This window comes from Chaetura pelagica, unplaced genomic scaffold (assembly GCF_000747805.2).
Source record: "Chaetura pelagica isolate M959 unplaced genomic scaffold, ChaPel_1.0 scaffold78, whole genome shotgun sequence".
Taxonomy (NCBI): domain Eukaryota; kingdom Metazoa; phylum Chordata; class Aves; order Apodiformes; family Apodidae; genus Chaetura; species Chaetura pelagica.
The window spans coordinates 1,861,067-1,881,423 of NW_009954492.1; the positions used below are offsets into that span (position 1 = coordinate 1,861,067).

Consider the following 20,357-nt stretch of genomic DNA (forward strand, 5'->3'; position numbering starts at 1 on the left):
GTGGCAGGCACAGGCTGTGAAGTCACTGTCCCCCAGGAGCTGGCAGGGTGCCAGCCACAGGCTGTGAGGTCGATGTCACCCTGAGCTGGCAGAGTGGCAGGCACAGGCTGTGAAGTCACTGTCCCCCAGGAGCTGGCAGGGTGCCAGCCACAGGCTGTGAGGTCGATGTCACCCTGAGCTGGCAGAGTGGCAGGCACAGGCTGTGAAGTCACTGTCCCCCAGGAGCTGGCAGGGTGCCAGCCACAGGCTGTGAGGTCGATGTCACCCTGAGCTGGCAGAGTGGCAGGCACAGGCTGTGAAGTCACTGTCCCCCAGGAGCTGGCAGGGTGCCAGCCACAGGCTGTGAGGTCGATGTCACCCTGAGCTGGCAGAGTGGCAGGCACAGGCTGTGAAGTCACTGTCCCCCAGGAGCTGGCAGGGTGCCAGCCACAGGCTGTGAGGTCGATGTCACCCTGAGCTGGCAGAGTGGCAGGCACAGGCTGTGAAGTCACTGTCCCCCAGGAGCTGGCAGGGTGGCAGCCACAGGCTGTGAGGTCACTGTCACCCCTGCAGCCCTGCTGGAGCAGTAGGTGGCGTTGGGGGCACCAGGGACCTGCCCACGCTTGGCTCCAGGAGGAACCCCCAGATTTCCTGCCCTCAATGCACTTTCGTGTCAAGGTTTTTGACATCAACTGGATCAAGCGCATCAGTACAGGGGTTGTGTTTCTGCTGCCACGTGCAGCTTTGGAACTGTTTTAAAAGGTAGGAGACCCCCAGTATCCTTACAGAAACTTTGCCTCTATTTATTTATATACAAAGGAAGCTGAAGGTTTGCTAGACAGTGACAGATGCAGACACAGGAGTTGATGCAGAACTCCAAGATGGAGTTCTCTTGTTCCTGGCAATGCCCAGTGCCAGCTGTTTAAAAGGAGGGTGAAAGAAGAAAGAAGGAGGTGGCAGTGGCTTTTGGAAGAAATGTTTGTCCCCTAATAGTCTAATAGCTCCTCCTATACCAGCCAGCAGCCTGATTTATAGAGCCTGAGCTTTAGCTACTGTATCCAAATGACAGCAGGAGGTTCATGAAAAGGGGTTAAAAGATGAGAGGGAACCTGTGATCTCTGAGAAGATCCGACAGCTGGAATCTGGCCTGTAACTACAGGTATAAAAGGAGGGACCATTTTAATGAAGGACACTCTGCTTCGGTGTATGAGAAACAAAAGCAAAATTCCTGCTTAGGTTTTTATTCTACTATAAGCCATGTCACTATTATAATATTTTTTCAGCTTTGATCCTTTTCTGGAACCCAGCTGTTCTACCAGCATTAGCAATAACTTGCAGAAGGAGGCTCCATAGTTTTAATTTCTGTCAGGGGAGAAGGTTTTTCTGTCACCAGATGGATGTTGCAGCCTTTTTTCATTGTACAATCCCCTCGTGTTCTTTCATGAAAAAAGGGTACCGAATAAAACTCTGTTTTCTCTGCACTATTAATTTACTTTGCTTTCATTCCTTCATTTTTCTGCTTGTTATTTCTAGAGGAAAACTGCCCCTTGTTTTCCTTCCTATTCACTCAGTTGTGTTTCTCTTTATACAACCTGTCTACTTATAGAGGTTTGGGTTTTTTCTTGAGTCACGATGACCAGAGAAAGAAACAGGGTAACTGATGTTGAGATTCATTAGTAAAAATTCAAGTGCCATGTACTGCTGTGAATAAACAAGTTGATTTAGGAGAGTTACCTGCATGATTCCAGATATAGATAATGGATAAGAGATCTGAGATTACAGGAAAAAACAGCTACTTGGGCCTGTAATTACTAAGCACATCCATCAGGGATCAGGATTTCTCACTGTCCACCTGCACTGATTGATGATCATCTAAAAGATTAGGATTTTAAGGTGCCAATGCCTTTGTAGTCTTTGGAACTACTTGGGAGATGTTTGTCTAAAAAATGTTGATATCAAAACACAGTATCATTAGAAGACACTTTTATTTTCTAACTTTCCAGTAACACCCATTTGTACAGCACACATTTTGCAAGCCCCTGAAAGCTGACTCTGCTCCAATCAGCTGCCTGTTGTATGTCACCAGACTTCCATGAGTGTTGGACATGAGAGTGGCTCTAGAGGATTAGATCAGCCTGGGAAATTAACTGTGTGCCTCTGTTTCTAACATGGAAATCTGTTATTTAGCTAGTTAAATTGTTTTATGATAGAAGATAGTGACAAAAGAATTAATCCTTTCCATTTGTAGTCTTGTCCATGCCAATTTCAATTTTATTCCTTGGTCTATTTCCATTTATTTATATTAGCCTAATTTTTCTGGGGTTATGCAGTTACTCAACTAGTAACCAAAACAAGAGATATAAGGTACAGGAATCTCATATTAATCCATTGTCCATTAGAATAATTGCTGATATTTAATTAATATAATAAATAATAATATCCTATCAATAACTGTTAACAATTTAAATGTGACAGCATTACACCTGGGTAAGCACTGAAACACAAAGTTTATTAAAAATGTTTTATGCATATGTATCTCCATATAAATATTTTTAATAACATAAATGATGCAAAAAATGTCACCAATGCCTGATCAATCATGGGAACAGTTTCATCTTAGTAACACAAAAATGCATCAGCTGCAGTTTTCTTTCATGTCTGTTTGTGCTGGGGCAGATCATGGCTTTGGATCTTCTTCAGGACTCATTGTCTTCATATGAGTAAGTGAGGTTTTTCATGGTTAGCACATCATCACCTTTTTGGGGCTCATCTTTCTTTGCATAAACATAAAGTGAAAATCTGTGTAACCTGTACAACATTTCACGTTTATCAACATAAACCTTCAGTTAATGGCTCTAGATCTAAATGTGTGAATCCTAAATCCTTTCCAGATAAACAAATCATCCTCTCATGCCCAAGCTGCAAAGTTCAGCAAGTACTTAGCAAACGTGGTATGATCCAAACCCCACTGATCTGGGAGACAGAAGCATATGAAGGCTTTAATCATGAGAACGTACCCATTTCTGCTTCAGCTAAAACTAGTAAAGCAGAATAACTTGAATTTTTTTAATGAATTCAGTATTTTTATGGTGAGTAAAAGGAGACCATAAGACCTCTCTGCCCCTCTGTAAAAAGTTCGCATTTCATACGAATTTCAACTTTTGAGGTCCCAATATGGTAATGGGTTAACAAAAATACCTTTTTTTTTTTTTTTTTTTTAATTTGGATTTTTCTAGGTACTGAAAAAAAAGAAGAAGCAAGCTTGATTTCTGAGAGTTAAGTAAATCTGAACTAGAGTTCCTATTTATCTGAAAAGCTGTGAAATCCCTAGGGAGCAGAAATCCCAGGGAATGAATGGAACACTAAGTGACTCAGGGAATGAGCCGCATAACACATGGCACAACGGAACTGCCTTAGGAAACTGCTTTAAATAATGGTTAGGATGAAGATAAACTACCTCAGTGAGTTTGTGCTCAGGACATAAGCAGAGACATTTGATGATGTATTATCTAATCTCAAAAAAGGAGTTCTTTTAGGTACTTCGAATCACAGAATCATTAAGGTTGGAAAGGACCTTAAAGACCATCAAGTTCCAATCACCACTAGACCAGGTTGCACCAAACCTTGTCCAACCTGGCCTTTTGTTTTTTTTAACAACCTCACTGAGAGAGAATTCCTACACAGGTAAGTTGAGGAGTGTCTTCTTGGATTAAGACATTTAGAATTCTGTGCTATTCCACTTACTTGTGTTATTTAAAATAAAAATAATGCTTTATGCTTGTGAAGGAGGCAAGAGAGGGAAAATACATGTGTGTCTGTGGACTAATGTTGGTAATAACACCATCACCTCTTGCTGCTCAAGTCATTTAATAGAAATCAATGCACACTGTTAAATGGCATCTTACAATATTACTGTTAATGAGTTGAAGACAATACTGTTAAGAATTCTATGTTACCACAAGTGTGGAATTCCATACAAAAGCCCCAGAGCAGTCTTGGCCACAACTGCAAAAGCATTTCCTAAAACTTGGTCAGTCTTTATGTCTTGCTTGTGCTTTTCTTTCTGAGAGATCCCAGCTGTTCTACACCCTGAATACAGGCCTCAGGACTTGGTAGAGACAGAGACAGTCCTTTGGATTGGCACCCACCTTTCTGTCTGGCCTAAAGCTCCCCCTCCTCCATGCTTGTTAGTTTGACAGCAACTTTTGATGTCTTAGAATCCCTGTCTTTATCACAGCATACAAGGAATTGTAAATCATATGCAAGTCTTTCCTTGTTTTGTCAAGAAAATACTCAAATTGGACTAGTAATGAAGATTTCTTGCATAGCCAAATATTACTACCAAAATTGACCTTCCTGTTCATTTCATCCTCTAAAACATTTTCAGACTAGCTTGCTTGTTCTGGTTAACTGATGCTACTGCTCACAACAGAATTTATTTGTGCTATTACATGACTGAGAAAAGTTTGGTTGGTGTGTAAATCAAACTATCATGAATGCTCATATTCCCCTTGACTTACAGTGACCATCCATCACTCCCTTAGTACTATCTAGGACCCTGTCTAGCTTTCTGAGACATTTCTCTATTAAAACATTGCTGTTGTGTGATCTGTTGCTTTCTATGGGTTAAGGAAAGTATCACAGATACTAGATTGATTCTTCACTAAAAGACCAGCTTTGCCCTTATCTTAAAGGCTACCATGAGCTTTTAGAGTAGACAAATAGCCTTCCACCAAGCCGAGCTTTTGCTGAACTTCTCTCTGCTGCCACCACAACTTCTTTCTGTAGAGACACAGAACAAGGGTGAGCAAAATGGAACAGGAGGTGCATGATTGCCTTCAGCTTCCCTACTGGAAGCCAGGTTTTTTTCACGTCAGTAGTACCAAAGAAATGTGATCAGGAGAAGCAAGAGGGTAATCCGCTTTATCAGAATAGCGGTTAACAAAACAGTTTGGCAAACAGACTTTTATTTCGTTTGGGGAACTGGAAGAAGCTCAAACTGGTAAAATAATTACCTTGCCAATGTAAACTATTTCTCAGGGGTAAAATGAAGCTGGTGTGGACTGGATTGGTGCCATAGCAAAGGAATACAACTGCTTGCCTCACTTGCACTCATGCAGAAACCATCAGCAATGCCTGTTTCAGGTGTTGGATTATGCATCCTAAGCTAGTTTAGAAGCATTCACTCTTCCAGGTGTTTCTCCAGTGCATGTTTTAGCACCAGGAAGTCAAACACCAATTGCTGAAGACCGGTTGCACACCTCCTCAGCGTAGGCCTAGGGCTTTCTCAGTACTCGCAGAGAAAACCTCAGTTCTTACACAGGTTATATCAGAGTAAGCAGAACACTGGACTCCCCTCAGCTTAACAAGCACTAAGTAACCTTCAAGATGAAAAGAAAGGTCACCCAGTGCATCATACAAACATAAGAATTGACTTTGGGTAAAAAGTAATGGGCATCTGAGGGAAACAAACAGGTACATAAAACCATCAGTCATCACTGAGGTAAGAACTGGGCTTCTGTGCTTGGAAATACTCAACTATGAACAGTGTTCACTGCAATTAATTTACTAGGACAGTGAGCCTGTATTAACAGAGAGGTGGTTAGGGGCCTGCTTTACTCCATAGCTGAGCATCCACTTTGCAGACAGGTTGGTTTGAACAGCTAAGCCAGCTGGCACCTACACTTGATTGACCATGCAAGTGTTCAGCAAACTCCTAAGCAGTTTAGAGGTCAGGCTGTTCTAAAGCAATCTCTTTAATTCGGGTGTCAGGTGCCAACATTTTGACAACTCCATAGTTCACATTATAAAATGGTTTTTATTGTTAGTTATTTGGTTCATTTAATTACTAGAGAGTGACTTAAATGACAATTATTTATGTCAAACACTTAAGAGTTCTGCAAATTACTAGGATATGTATGTGAGGTGTTGGCTAGTACATGCAAGTGAGATAGATGCTATGAAGGAATTGACAGCAGTAATTTTGCTCACCTTTCTTTCAGATTTCACTGTGATAACAGAACTCCCAAATCTTGATCGTTCCTGTAAAATAACTGCTTATTATAATGCTGCTTAAAAAAAAAAAAAAGTGGGACTTTTTAATTTCTCTCTGTAGTTTCTTTTCTGGTTACTTACCTCAGGAGAAATCAGAACATACTCTGCCTGAAGAAGGAAAAAATAAATAAATGAGTGGATAGAACCACACTGGGAGATTAGGAGACCAGTGCAATAACCCTGGCTCCTAAACAGCAAAGTAATTCAAGAGAGAGCAGGACCCAAATCATACAGATTCAAAAACATAGGAAATCTTTAGTCTTCTGAAACCAAGTCAGAATGCACTAGATACTTGCACTAGATGCAGTTAATTAGCTATTGTTATGACCTTGTGTCTTCATTTCACTTTCTGGTTTTCTTACCCAGTCCTCAGGACAGGGAGAGACCCATGATTTGCAGTGGCCTGTCACATTCCCTGAGGATGCCTGTTTCCCATTGTAAATGTAGACATGGCCAGCTGCCCCACCAAGCAGTACTGTGGTGATATCGCTAGTTCGCAGCGGGGATGTCACAATCATTTCATCTGCAAATGTTACAAGGGAGACGTAACACATCAGAAGTTAAATCATTCTAGACCAAAACACCAGAGAGTTGGCCACAATTAATGATGACAGCTAAAATGTTTCCATTTCTAAGCTGCTTGGACTTTTAGAAATGCCTCCCCACATGGCACAATGGAATACTTGCACAAATCAATTGAAGAAGCAGATTGTGTTTAGCACTTATGTTTAGAGTATGCAGGTGACCAGTCTTCCCACTGCCAAAAGTAAAACATGCCACCTCTGACCTAGATTAATCAGGCTTTACATATTTACCTAGTCCATCATTATCCAGGTCACTTAAGTATACATCTCCTCCAAATCGAGAAAACCTCCTGTCCCCACTGAATGTGCTGAGCAAAGAAGGGTTGGTGCTGTCTGTCAGATCATATATCAGAGCCAGGCCAGCCTGGTGCAGCACTGAGGACAGAAATGAAATCCTAGACAGGCTATCTGGGAAAAAAAGAAGTAATTGAATTTGAGCATCAGACAGGGACTCTGGTTTAGCACTTGCAAAACGCTGACAGCAGGTAATACTGGCACTGCATACATAGACAAAATTAGTATCATTTATTAATAAGAGCAAACAGCATTAACACTAATTAGCATGGGAACAATCTCTTAGCAATAGCAGCAAGGGAAATAAGCATTCAAAGAAGAGTTCTACCTTTTTACCGTCCTTATTCCTCATGGTCTACTGACAAGAGTAAGGAAAAAACAGGGTGTTGCTTTAGTTCCTAGAAACACGCTGCCTACTAGCAAATCACTGCTGCATAAAACAGTGCAAGGCAGTAATGCTGCTGTACTAACTTAAGGAAGGAAAAATCCCATTCAGGTTGAGGCACAGTATTCTACAGGTAAGGCATATGCAGGTGAGTGATTATTTGTCAATTTAGATTTTTTTTTAATTAGGTGGCAATTAATAGGTACCTTTTCTAACTTGTAACTTTGCATCTGTTCTCCAGCCATACAGAAACAGACATCCCAAAGCAGAAATAGCTTCCAGTTTTCAGAAGGACATACCTGCAGTAGGTGCACCCACCAGCAAAACTGTCCTTGTGATCCCAGCCACAGACATCACACCACTGGCCAGAGACAAACCCATTCTGCTCATTGCCTGTTAGATTTTTAAAACACCTATGTCATTTCTACAGCATGTCACTTGATTGCAAATTATTCATTCATGTACTACAGAAGGAGGCCTACCTTGTCTCCAGTTACTGCAAACCAGTGCTTTGTGCTTGGTGGGTTATACCCATACACCTTCCCAACACTCTGTCTGACATCCGATGAGAAGGGACTGCAGCTTGAATTAAAATGCAAAACATATTTTTATGTAATAACATGTTTTTGCACATTCAACTAGGATTGCTCCTTTTAAAATATTTTCCCCTTTTAGTTTGGAATAATAGTGGCTGCCCAATTCTAGAAATATATTTTAACACTTCTCATTCTTGTTCTAAGTAGTTATAAGACATTTAGGGCACTGTCTATCAACTTTTTTATTACCCAATACAATTTTGTGTTTGGTTTTCTTGAATAATGCTATCTCAAAGTTATCTATTGGAATATTTGTTGACATTTTTGTACCCCTTCTTCCCCCTCTGAAGAAAACCAAACAAATTCTTAAATGTCTGTAAACAACAAGGACCCTCTCTATAGAGGGTCCCTCTCTACAGAGGGTCTAAAAACACTAACATCCCCTTTCATGAGGAAGGATGAAGGCATAAAAATATTCTAAGCAGGACAATGAGGAAACTTCCCAAAAAGGCTCAACCATTGCAGAAGCAGGGCAGAATGGAGGAGAAAGCAAGCTGTCATATACCACACACCCAGCACAGCTCTTCCAAGTAGGACTACCAATCAGCAGCAACGTTACGTTCTCCAGCTGGCAGCTGTCCAGGGCAAATCCAAACCAAGCATAGTTTTCTTCACCCTTCACCATCCAGTTGGCATCCTCTACTGACAGAAGTCCTGACAGAACAGAAAAAGATGAATTAAATCTTGGTGTACCCTGCCATAGAAAAATCCTCCACTGGTTCATCCTATGACAGTACATTTCTATACGCAAAGTTACACCATTCATGATATGGCACCAGTTACTGCTAATTTTGCTTGCTCAGACTCCAACTGTACTGGCTGCTAAAAGCCTTTATTCAACACAGCCTCCTCCTAAATCCTTGCAATAGCCTACACAAAGTACCACAAAACTTATCAGTCAAGCCTGCCCTAAATTAGTGGCTTCTTCTCAGGGACAGGATAACACTGGAGCTGTTCATAAGAACTTGTAATTCATCAAGGGTGGTGGGCAGGGAGCTTCCAAGTATTCTGGCTTTAATCCAGATCACTTGTTCTGTGTTTTGGTTTTGAAAAATGTGAGCCAGCAGTGTTTTGAAACCCATTTTCCTTGCAGTTTTTAATTTTACATAAAATAGAATAAGCCACAAAAACTGAGTGTCATTGGAAATCTCCATGACATCATTCTGACCAAGCTCTGAATACCTGCATATCCTGCCCAAGCCCTGTTACCTTTGAGGTCCACGTGTAGCCTTTCCTCCCTCATTCACAAGTCCTCATCACCTGTACTCATTAGCTGTGTTCACTTACAGCATTCCTCTTTACCCATAGGAAGAAGCATACAAATTGATAAAAATTCATCTTTTAAAGTAAAATTGCAAATTTCCAAGGAAGACCAGGGAGTCTGCATTAATATCACCAATACACAGTCAAATCCACTGCTTTAGCAAGGCTTTCAACACTGTCTCCCACAATGTTCTTGTATCCAAGCTTGGACACTGCAGTCTGGATGGGTGGACAACCATAGCTTTATAGAGTGGTTAAGGTTGGACGGGGCCATAAAGATCATCAGGTTCCAACCTCCCTGCTTATGAGCAGGGACACCAGATGGGAAAAACCTGGCTGAGATGATCACTCTAACAGGGCTGGGTTATACTCCGAATGCCTGTGACAAGTGGAGTGCCTTCAGGGGTCTATCTTTAGACTCACTCCTATTCAACACTTTCATAAATGATCAGGAGAAGGCAACAACATGCCCTTTTATCAAGTTGGCAGGTGACAGGAGACTGAGGAGAGGCCTGTATCACTTGAGAGCAGAGCTACCGTCCTGAGGGGCCCAGACAGGTTGACAGGAACCTCATAACACTCATTAAGGACAAATGCAAAGCCCTGCCCCTGGTAAAGGAGATGCTGTTGCAGCAATACAGGCTGGGGACAGACTGTCTGGGGAGCAGCCATGTGGAAAAGGCCCTGGGGAACCTGGTGGCCAGAGAGCTGAGAACAAGCCAGCAATGTGCTCAGACAGCAGAGGCTGCCAATGGCTCCCCAGGCTATATAAGCAGGAGCATGATGAGGAGACAGAGAAAAGTGGTTAATTCCCCATTTACTCCTCCTAAGACCACACCTATAATACATTGTTCAGTTTTGGACCCTCCAAAACAGGAAAGATGTTGATAAACTGGAGCAAATTTAGTAGAAGGCCCCCAAGATGGTTGGGGGCTGGAGCTCAGAGAGTGAGGGACAGGAGAAGGGAAGATTTTGAGAGGCAGCAGCCTGCCAGTATCTATGAGGAGGTTAACAAAGAGATAGAGCCAGGTTCTCCCCAGTGGCCCAGGTACTCAGTGCTTCTGTGCCTCTGACTTCACTATGCATGGTGGGACAACAGTAGACAATGAGCACAAGCTGGAACAACAGAGGTTCATACTGGCTGTAACAAGACTTTTTTTTCCTATGAGGACAGCCAAAAAGTGGAACAGTTGCCCAGGGTGCACATGCAATCTCTATATTGGAGGTTTTTAACACCCAGCTGGATAAAGCCCTGAGTAATCTGGTTTGAACTCATAGCTGTCCCCTTACTGAATAGGAGGCTGCATTAGACACCTCCTGAGATCCTTTTGAAAGTGGATTATCGTGTGATTAATCAGGAACAAATGAACAGTCACATAAAATATGGGAGGGTTAATTTACTCAATAAATATTACCTTGATCACTCCTGTTGAAATAAGAGTAAAATGCAACCACAAAACCTCTCTGCTGCCCATCACCAGGTGCATAAGGAGAGCCCACAACCAGATCAGCGTTTCCATCCCCATCAACATCAGCTGCCAGGAGGGACCAACCAAGATTACAGTAGGAATACTGCAATAAACAGTTAGTTTAAGCCTGAAATGGAACTAAAACCATCGATTTAGTAACAAAACAGAGCAATTTACTTCTAAAGAGCTAACTCTGCCTGCTTCTGGTCAAAATACCCTCCCGCTCCCTCCCTTCAGTTTTGTTTTCTTTGGAGTGTTTTCAGTGGGCTTATGCATCTTTCTGTTCACCCTGCTGCCTCCCCTGCACTGGAGTACAAATGTCTTTCCCACATACAGCCAACCCAGGAAAGCATCTGCTTGCACCACCCCCATCAGTCTAAATTCCCTTTTAATAAGAAGTTTATTTTAATGTTGTGTTGGTTTTCTTTAAGCCCACAAGCCCCTCTCCCTTTTACCTCACCTCCTGCTTGTGTAGCCTCATGTTAGCCTCATGATTAATATACCTGACAAGTTATGGTAACATTTGGTTGGGATGCCAAGCTTCTTCCCTCAGTGCCAAAGTAGATATACACAGCACCCTAAACAGTAAGGAAAAGCAAATAAAGCATGTCAGCACCCAGAACAAAAACCAATACAAAGAACAAGGAGTGAAAGAGTTCTGCAAAGGTTATTAATACAACAGCATTTTTCCTAGCAGAGTTTCATCATAATACTGGCTTTTCCACCCCGAACTTAATACCCACACTGTAATGGGTACTGTTATAACCAGGTGACAAACAAGAGAAATACAGATAAGTACATTTTCACCATGCTGTGGGTAAGGTGCAAGGACATGACTGCATTTGTTATACACAACTTCAGGTGGCTCAAATTTTGTTAACAATTATTTTATGCAATGGCACACAGTGCCAGGAACAATAGATGCATGCAATTTTCCAAACTAGTGGGTCTACATAAGAGCATTTAAATTCCTATTCATGCATCTAAGTTAGTATCTGAAATTCTGAAGAGTTTTAAGCTGAATGGATGTGATTTAAACCAAAACATTTTTCCTCTCAGTTGGCTGAAAATACTCAGAAAACATTACATGGTCTTATCTGGTAGGAGGCAAATCATTAAGCCTCTGTAACTTGATTATCTTAGCAAGTATGTCTGTGTTCATATAATTTTAGGTATCATTTGCTTGTGACACCAGATGACAAGGCTCACTGACCCATCAGGTCCCTTCCAGACTCTTTGTTCCTAAATAAAAAGGGTGCACTTGTATTTAACAAATGGCTCCCCACACTTCACACACATCAGTGCTGCCAAGTTGCAATCTGATTTGGATTTCTTATGTTCAAAAAGGCCACTGAAATAGAAACAGAAATAGCTGTCATTGCTCTGCTCAAAGTACCCACAAACGTTTGTGTTTAAATTGCAGTGTCACCTTGAGCAACAACAGAAATTCTCTCTTTCATTTCACTGTTCTAAAATATATTTATTAGTAAAAATGTTCTGTTTGGAGGGGGGAAAAAAACCCAACCAACTCCTGCATGTTTCTTACTTTGTAAGTGAGAAACCGAGATCCCACAGAAGGGGCTCCAACTGCCAGATCTGGCACTCCATCTTCATTGAAGTCCAGGACTGCCAAGGCAGAACCAAATCTCCCTGAAGGCTAAAAGAAGAGGGATTGCTCCCATGAAAACAACAGATGTTTTAAATACAAAACCGTCAAAACCTAATGCACATTTGCAGTTGTAGCACAGGGAAGAACTGGAAACAGAGATGACAACAAAATCTATACCAAAAATATGGCACTGCTGCTTCTTCTGAGTCCAGCACACCATTGATGTTAAACCTATGATCTTTGTTCTTAGCAGCATTTTAGCTGTGACCTACTAAAACACTAAGAAGAAAGCAGCTGTTACTCCATGGTTTATAACCACAGAAACAGATTAAAAGAAAATGTATCTCATCTCTCTATATTCACTTCTTTGTGAATAAACACATTGTCTATACAGGATCATCTTTATTACGATTTTTTTTATATAACATGTACCCTCAGAATAGGCAAGCAATGGATTTGTGAGAAGTTATCAATTAATGAAAAAAATGTAGCTTCAGAGGAACTGAAACTTATATTGAATTAATAATTTTAGATTAAAAAGGAAGGGAAAGTCACAATATTTTCTTAAATGCAGGGACCCAAATGAGCTATACTGACTTATTGAGACACTACCTCAGTTTTATTCAAGGGCAAATTATGTTCCAATTCCCACCTACCTGGCACAGTAATAAAATCAAACTTACAGATCACCATTTCTTTAATTGTTCTTGTGACGTAGGCAACAGTTATTTTCTTGTAAAGCATTATATACCCTTTCACCAGGAGGGGCATTTCAAGAATAATCCTTGTACATGTTAATGATACTGTTGCTCAATTTACCACATTTTGAGACAAAAAAGAAAGTAAGTGACAAATACCTGACTTGGTCCCTTACCTGATGACCCTGTAGTACTTGATCTGCTTTCTCATCTAGATCCATGTCCTCTGCTGGCAAACCTGACTCATTGCCATAGACCACATACACCCGTCCTATCTGAACATGGCCCAGTGTGCTGTACCCTGGTGCTCCAGCCACCAGATCTTCATATCCATCCTGGTTTAGGTCAGCTGAGATCATTGCCCTGCACAGCAAGGGAGTAAAAAAAACCAAAACATAGCATTAGCTCCCAGGTAAACCAAGACCTGTCTTTCTCCATCTGTTTTTGTCCAAAGGCCAGTTGGTAGCATCCAGTTGTCCCTTTCCCCGACCAATAACCAAACACCAGTACCAATGTTCCTATACTGTTCAGAACTAGAGATGGTGTTGTTCTAATTTTGGTCCCTTTCATTCTGAGCTTAGACACACACAGAGCTTTGAGCTCTTTCACTAAGGAGAGAATGTAAAAAAACTACAATACAACCTGTCAAAAAGAAAAAAAAAAAGAAGTTGTCTGACTAGAATTCACTTCTGAATGGAAATTTTTGGAAGTTTTACCCAGTACCTACAAAAAAAAGAGGTTTACGTTAACATCTGAAAGAAAGGTCTGATGGGTTAACTTGTTGCTCTGGACAGACAATGTATGCCATTCAGCCACATTTGTACCACTAATTTATTTGGAATGTCACCCTTTAAAGAGTATCCAAAGAATCAACATTCATATTTTTTTGGGTACTCAAAATTTTCAGAAATTATGAGGGAGGTGGAAGGAAAACAATTACCAACCATCCAAGTCTAGCATAGGGCGAAGTCAGAAAATACGAAGCTGTTGGCCTGGAGATGTTCTTAGAAGATTTTTTATGTGTAGCTGCTAATGCCCTCCATATACTGGTTGTAAAAGCACGGTTTATCAAGTGGAGGGACTTCTGAAATAAAACCAATAAAGAGACACAAGAAGGGTTAAAATACAGACTGAAACTCTAAAACATGATGGAGCACTTCAGAAACCAAGTCACCAACAGCGGAAATCGCCACACTGATCTAAGCAGACTCAGATCACAAGCACCATTTTAGAAAGAGACAAATTCTGTAAGTTTGAAATGGAGAACTGCTAATTGCTCAATACTATTGTGCTTTGTTGGAACTTCTTAATCCCAAAAAGTGATCACACCATTCTGAAAAATGTAAATACTGAAGTGTAAGTACTAAAGATATATATGGTCATTTTTGGTACTGCAAGATGTGTTTTAACTTCACTATATACTGAGGAAAGTGTAAGAACTGAATATTTACATTATACATATACATATATAGATTAATAATGATACTGGAATCTTCATGAAGAAAACTGAGAGGCTATTGTTAATGTTCTGAGACCCTGCTTCATCGAGCAGCAACTCAGACAGAAATTAAAACAATTTTATACAGAACTGTATTTTACCTGACATATCTGTCACTTCTCACTTACTGTTGCCCAAGATTGTATGTTGAAGTGAACTCCTCTCTCTGTATAATTTATGTTCTTTTCAACTGCTTCTGTAAGCAAATGAGTTGCATCCTTATGATGTTCATGTTTTGATTGTTTGTTTCTGCTAAAATGAAGAAGGTAGTGATAATTAATATAACTGAATTAATTACTTCAAGATTTTATTACAAAGCTAGGAGAAGCAAATATATTGCCTGCAATCAGGTGGCCATTTCTCCCATGTATAAGTGGAGTTCTTAAGAGATACCAATTAGGCTGGTTTCTCTTGAGATGTTTGCTAGAAGAACACACACACTTGTGCTCCAAACAGCTGAGTTCCATATTTCTGTACATAAATCAGGAGAGAATTTAGCTATGGTAAGGGTAAATATGAATCAGTAGTTTCCTGATTAGTAGAATCATAGAATCATAGAATCTTAGGGGTCGGAAGGGACCTCAAAAGATCATCTAGTCCAACCCCCCTGCCAGAGCAGGGTCACCCAGAGCACATCACACAGGAACGCATCCAGGTGGGTTTTGAATGTCTCCAGTGAAGGAGACTCCACAACCTCTCTGGGCAGCCTGTTCCAGTGCTCTGTCACTCTCACAGTAAAAAAAAAATTTCTGATATTCACCTTGAACCTCCTATGTTCCAATTTGCACCCATTATCCCTTGTCCTATCACTGGTCATCACTGAGAAAAGCCTAACTCCATCTCCCTGACACTCACCTCTTACATATTTGTAAACATTGATGAGGTCACCCCTCAGTTTCCTTTTCTCCAAGCTAAAGAGACCCAGCTCCCTCAGCCTTTCCTCATAAGGGAGATGTTCCACTCCCTTCATCATCTTTGTAGCTCTGTGCTGGACTCTTTCAAGCAGTTCCCTGTCCTTCTGCAACTGAGGGGCCCAGAACTGGACATAGTAGATAGTAGAAGCAAGAGTGACAACCACAAAAAAAAGTGAAGATGCAATTCAAGTGCTAGGTAAGTATTCTTGTCCTTAAGCTGGAAGGCAGAAGTCTCTCCTAGGTTCTGCACTGTTCCCATATGCAAAACTCAATTATTCATGTTAAGAGTATCTCAAATTTCCACATAAAAAGATAAATCAAAATATCTCTAATTTTCAATAGCTCACTGTCCACATTAGTGGAGAACTCTCATCAGTAAATCTTTTAACCTTCAGAGCTATACTTACATGTAACTGTCCTTGTAATCCCTTGTGCAGTTTATAAACAGAGGGTTCTCAGGCAGAAAGCAGCCCCTAAAGAAATACGCAAAATGCATTTTGAAGATTTTCCAGCAACGAAGTGAAACTAAAAATACAACTTTTATCCTTACTGATTCCTCTGCTAGAAGTAAGCAGTTTTCTCAAGAAACCCTGCTCATTCAAAATCAGAGCAACATTATAATCCTTAGAAAGCCCTTGGATATTTATTTTAACGACCTTGATACAGTTCTATATTAATCTTGCATGTTTTTATATAACTCACTAACAAAATTTATCGTAGCAGGTCCTGCTAATTCTATTAGTCTAAAACATTTTTAATCCAAGTGCCATTCAGGACAAAGGACACAACAGATTATGCCATATTGTACTTCAAACATCATTTCCAAAAATATCTACAGTGATATTTTCCATATAAATGGATGGATTCATTGCCATTGCTAGTATTCTAATGTTATTTATAGTAAGTTTACATTTGTACAAGAGCAGTACAGGGCCAGAATTTCTATTAAAAATAAGATATTCTGAGTACAAGCCTGAGTTTACAACACTAGAATATATGTTCTTACTCTCTGTAATCCTATCTGCCTTCAGGGTCTGAAGGCAGTATCTGCTCTTCCCTAGGAAGGACCATTTTTGCTGGCTGATGACAGCAGCCAGAAGGTGCAGCCACAACTCAGACTGCCAGGCAAGACCTCAGGGCATGGCTATGCAACATTTAAGCAGGTCCTTGAGTGAGTCTTAAAGAATGCCCCAAGTTTTCCCTGTCAAGTATAAGCTGGGCACACCACAGCCTTGCCTGGGGAAAGGACTGTGAACCTACAGAAAACAGGAACTCAAAGCCCAGTTAATCCTGTGCAGCTGGGTAAAACACAGCCACACATATCCCTTTGTCCAAGTCAGGATTTAAAGGTCAGCATCCTTCTAAGAAAGAACCTAATAGTGTCAGAACTTCACTATTGAATGTCATATTGCAGGAAACACAGCAATACCTGGTTCCACTCTCTAGCATATGGCTCGTCAGCTCAAAAATATTGTTTGTCCAGAATGCCATGTCATCCACTCCTCCAAGGAAATACTCATGGAATTTCTCCACCAGAAATGGAGATTTACTAGCATATGTTGGAAAAAGCTGAGAGACAAGCAACATACTTAGTAAGATGGATTACATCCTCTTCATGTTATAAGTTCATTTTTACAAAGAAAACAGAAAACCAACCTTGGCAACAGCAAGTCTTTCTCCATGCCTGAAAAAAAAAATCTTCAGAAATAAATTTTCTTCATTACATAATATTTAATTGTTTACACAGTTCTTTTCAAGTCTTCTGTATCGTAAATACTACACAAGTCATTGCATTTCCTTGTTGGGTGTTAATACATGATTAAAAGCTATAATGTGAGAGGTACTGATCCAAGCTTTATTGCTGCCCTTAGTTTGGAGGGGTTCACAATGTTTGCAAATGCTGTATGACTCTTGGTAATTAACTGAAATTAAGGAAATGGCTAGGGGGTTTAGGACAATCAAAAGCAGACACTGCTAGATATCAAAAGTCTCTTTTGAATGATTCTTGGACTTGAAAGGATCTGCATAAAGTGTAAGTAAGCCACCTACTTATGTACACTACTTCAGTACATGAAAACTATATTGCTAACATGTCATGATGCAATGCTACTTGAAGACACAGCTGCTCTCACATAAATAGGCATAAATACATTAAATGCTTAAATGTGTTAGGTAGCTAAGATGATGAATCTCTGGTGTAACAATCAATGTAACAGTTATTAAGAAATCCAAATTTGTATTCTAGTGTTAAAAAAATTCAGGTGTTTTATGATTTTGGGGTCTAGCAGGAAGTCTATATTGCTGGCCTCAATGCATATATTTCTCACCTAGCATTTCAAATAGGATTATCATAATTTTCCTACATATGCTTCACTTAGGAAAACTCAGACAAAGTTGTTCAACTTACAGTTCAAGAAACAGCAGGTAAGTACAGTCAGTAATTGTGCTTTCAGTTATGATCTCTCTTCCATAAAACTCCTTATAGATAGCTGCTAGGTCTTTGACAGGTACATACCTAAAAACAAGACAAAGGTATTGTAACAAGAGTTTTTCCACATCACTTGATAAAATATTACAGTTTCTGTAATAACAATTGTCTGCTTTAGAACAGTCTAAATTTCCAAAGACTATATAAGGTCATGAAGATTTACAAAAGCCAGAGATTGCAGGTACAGTTACTTTTTACATGTCACTCTTCTCTTTATCTTCAAACTCCAAAACCTGTAGAACAATTCCTCAAATGTGAGATATTTTCTATAAGTGATGTTAAACAAATGCAACCAAAAGAAACATCAAAACACAGTTTTTAAAAGTGATGTTCAGGACTGTGACCTGAAACAAGCTCTTTGGAGTACATTCAATTGAGTTGCCTTTATCTCATTGTTCATTTTTCATGTTATAAATGATGTGACTCATGCACTTGAACTCCCCTACAGACACAGTCTCCTTGCACAAATCAGAGCACCTTGAGCAGAGCTCCCTGCTCCCCGAAGTTCTGTTCACAGGGCTGAACAAGTGTCACCTGCCCATTGGTGGGCAAGTGTCCCAGCAGAGAGCCAGCTGTGCAGATGTGTCTAGCCAACAGCTGGTGGCAGCCAGGTGTCCTAGACCTGTGGCAAATCTCCTTCTAGCCAGGCAGAAATTTACCATAGCTGTGCTGGAGTTTTGTTAATGAACTGTGCCTCCTACACCTACATGAACTACATCTTACTTCAAATTATTCAAACAACCCACTAGCAGCAGAAAAAAAGAGGCATGAAAAAAAAAGTGTATATATAAAACTACTGCTTCTTTTCATGCTTTTCAAACTTGTATGAATTCCACAGCATTTATAACCATAAATATTGTGAACTTCCAAAATTTTAAATGGAAATCTAAATGAGATTTATTTGAGTTATTTAACTAACTGCTAGCACATTCCAGCAAACCTTTTTCACTGATTATTTTATATATAGTAACTTATAATTCCCTTCAGAAATAAATATTCCAACCTTTCTTGCTGTGTTCCTATATGTAGAATTATTTTTTCTTCTGCCCTTCCCGTTTTTCATGCCAGGGAACACTAATTACGCATATAAGGAATATGAAACTCAGAAAAATTCCAGTAAGGTTACCTTTGAAAGAAAGATGAAGCAGCACAGCATTTTGCTAAAACACAGCAAGTACACAGAGTAAGCAGAAATAATTAACAAAGAATGTAAACTCATGATCTTACCAGTTTGATGAGAGGTAACTGAAATCCAGCTCAAACTGACTCAGCACATCTCCTCCTGCAGATGGAAGGATGAAAAAACCCACAAAGTCCAACAAACAAAACCTGTTAAGCATCCACCATGGGTAGCAGCACAGATGAAGCTATTTATGGTTATGCTATCTACGTTTATATGGTAGATTATCCAGCTGTGTATTCAGAATACATAAATGGTTCACCTGAAAGTGTGCTGCCTATTTTATACCTCCAGATAATTATTTCAAACCATAGTATTGACTCCATTTAAACTTTAGCATCCTTCAGCTTGTGTTCTGGCTTTAATACAGGTGCTTCTGAAACATGGTGCATGAGGACAGGGACAGCAAGGTTTTGCAAGCTGTGTAAGAATACAGTGTCCATATGACTCATTCCTGCCTCCTGCATTGCAAAGGGAAGAGTCAGAATCACCTGCTGTGGTTTTTGAAGGGGGCTACTTATTCCAACAGAAGGATCTACGATCAGCAAAGAGAAACATTACCAAAATCACCAACACTGTGAGCTTCTGAGTATGAACCTTGAAAATCAATCTGGAGAAGAGAAAACCAAGAAAACTTTATTTTACTCATCCTTTCATACAAACATATAAGCAGAAACAAATTGTCCAAGCAGCCCTGAAGTTTACATGTTCCAAACTTGACCTACTTCATTCTTACAGAGTTTGTGACATTACATCTGGAAATCTTCCTAAAACAAGGTTCCAGCTTTTCTCTTCTTCCCCATCAGCATCTAAAGCTAAGCTATCAACTCCAATAAATCCAGTTATTATCAATAAATAAAGTAATGCAGGCTTACTTCTCCCATGGCCTTTAGAAATCCTTGGTCGATGCCCAGGCTATGCCAGCTAACATCTGCCACCATATGTGAGGCAATTCCAAACAAGAAAGCCACCAGCTTCTCTGTAGCCTACACAAGAACAATCTACTTGTAGTAATGTCAGTAATTTTACTCCTGTCGTTAAGAAGAGGTGAGCATTTAATGTTAGTGAATCACATAAGAATACAGGTGAGGAGCTCTTCCAAATCAGCAACTTAGCATGACAAAGGGTTGGCCCTTCATTCCTTGATGCTGGAGTCACTTTTTGTGACTTGAGAAGCTTAAAGCACTTCATACAGTCCAGGGCCACAGATTTACATGGCTGATGACAGGACAACTTGTATACTTTAGATGTGTAGTAAAGTGTTTTTCTGGACTAGGAGCAAACACTTCCAAGTAGTCAATCCCCCTCCCACCATGGGTGTTGGCACACAGAGCAGAGAAAGGCAT

At 40.2% G+C, this 20,357-nt stretch overlaps 1 protein-coding gene across 1 annotated transcript in view; it reads right to left on the bottom strand.

Annotated features, from left to right (window-relative positions):
* Positions 1-4,674: 4,674 nt before the first annotated feature.
* Positions 4,675-20,357, bottom strand: part of GPLD1 (glycosylphosphatidylinositol specific phospholipase D1) — a 22,437-nt gene continuing 6,754 nt past the window's right edge. The window contains exons 5-25 of the mRNA XM_010004527.1: positions 19,887-19,997; positions 19,573-19,621; positions 19,059-19,113; positions 17,751-17,858; positions 17,000-17,027; positions 16,773-16,912; positions 15,751-15,816; positions 14,558-14,678; positions 13,876-14,015; positions 13,108-13,294; positions 12,171-12,281; positions 11,128-11,202; positions 10,571-10,727; positions 8,405-8,546; positions 7,779-7,878; positions 7,596-7,689; positions 6,849-7,025; positions 6,396-6,556; positions 6,115-6,141; positions 5,971-6,021; positions 4,675-4,761 (exon numbers count right to left, since the gene is read on the bottom strand). Of these exons, the coding sequence (XP_010002829.1) occupies positions 4,675-4,761; positions 5,971-6,021; positions 6,115-6,141; positions 6,396-6,556; positions 6,849-7,025; positions 7,596-7,689; positions 7,779-7,878; positions 8,405-8,546; positions 10,571-10,727; positions 11,128-11,202; positions 12,171-12,281; positions 13,108-13,294; positions 13,876-14,015; positions 14,558-14,678; positions 15,751-15,816; positions 16,773-16,912; positions 17,000-17,027; positions 17,751-17,858; positions 19,059-19,113; positions 19,573-19,621; positions 19,887-19,997 (2,187 nt within the window). The remainder of the gene's footprint in view (positions 4,762-5,970; positions 6,022-6,114; positions 6,142-6,395; positions 6,557-6,848; positions 7,026-7,595; positions 7,690-7,778; positions 7,879-8,404; positions 8,547-10,570; positions 10,728-11,127; positions 11,203-12,170; positions 12,282-13,107; positions 13,295-13,875; positions 14,016-14,557; positions 14,679-15,750; positions 15,817-16,772; positions 16,913-16,999; positions 17,028-17,750; positions 17,859-19,058; positions 19,114-19,572; positions 19,622-19,886; positions 19,998-20,357) is intronic.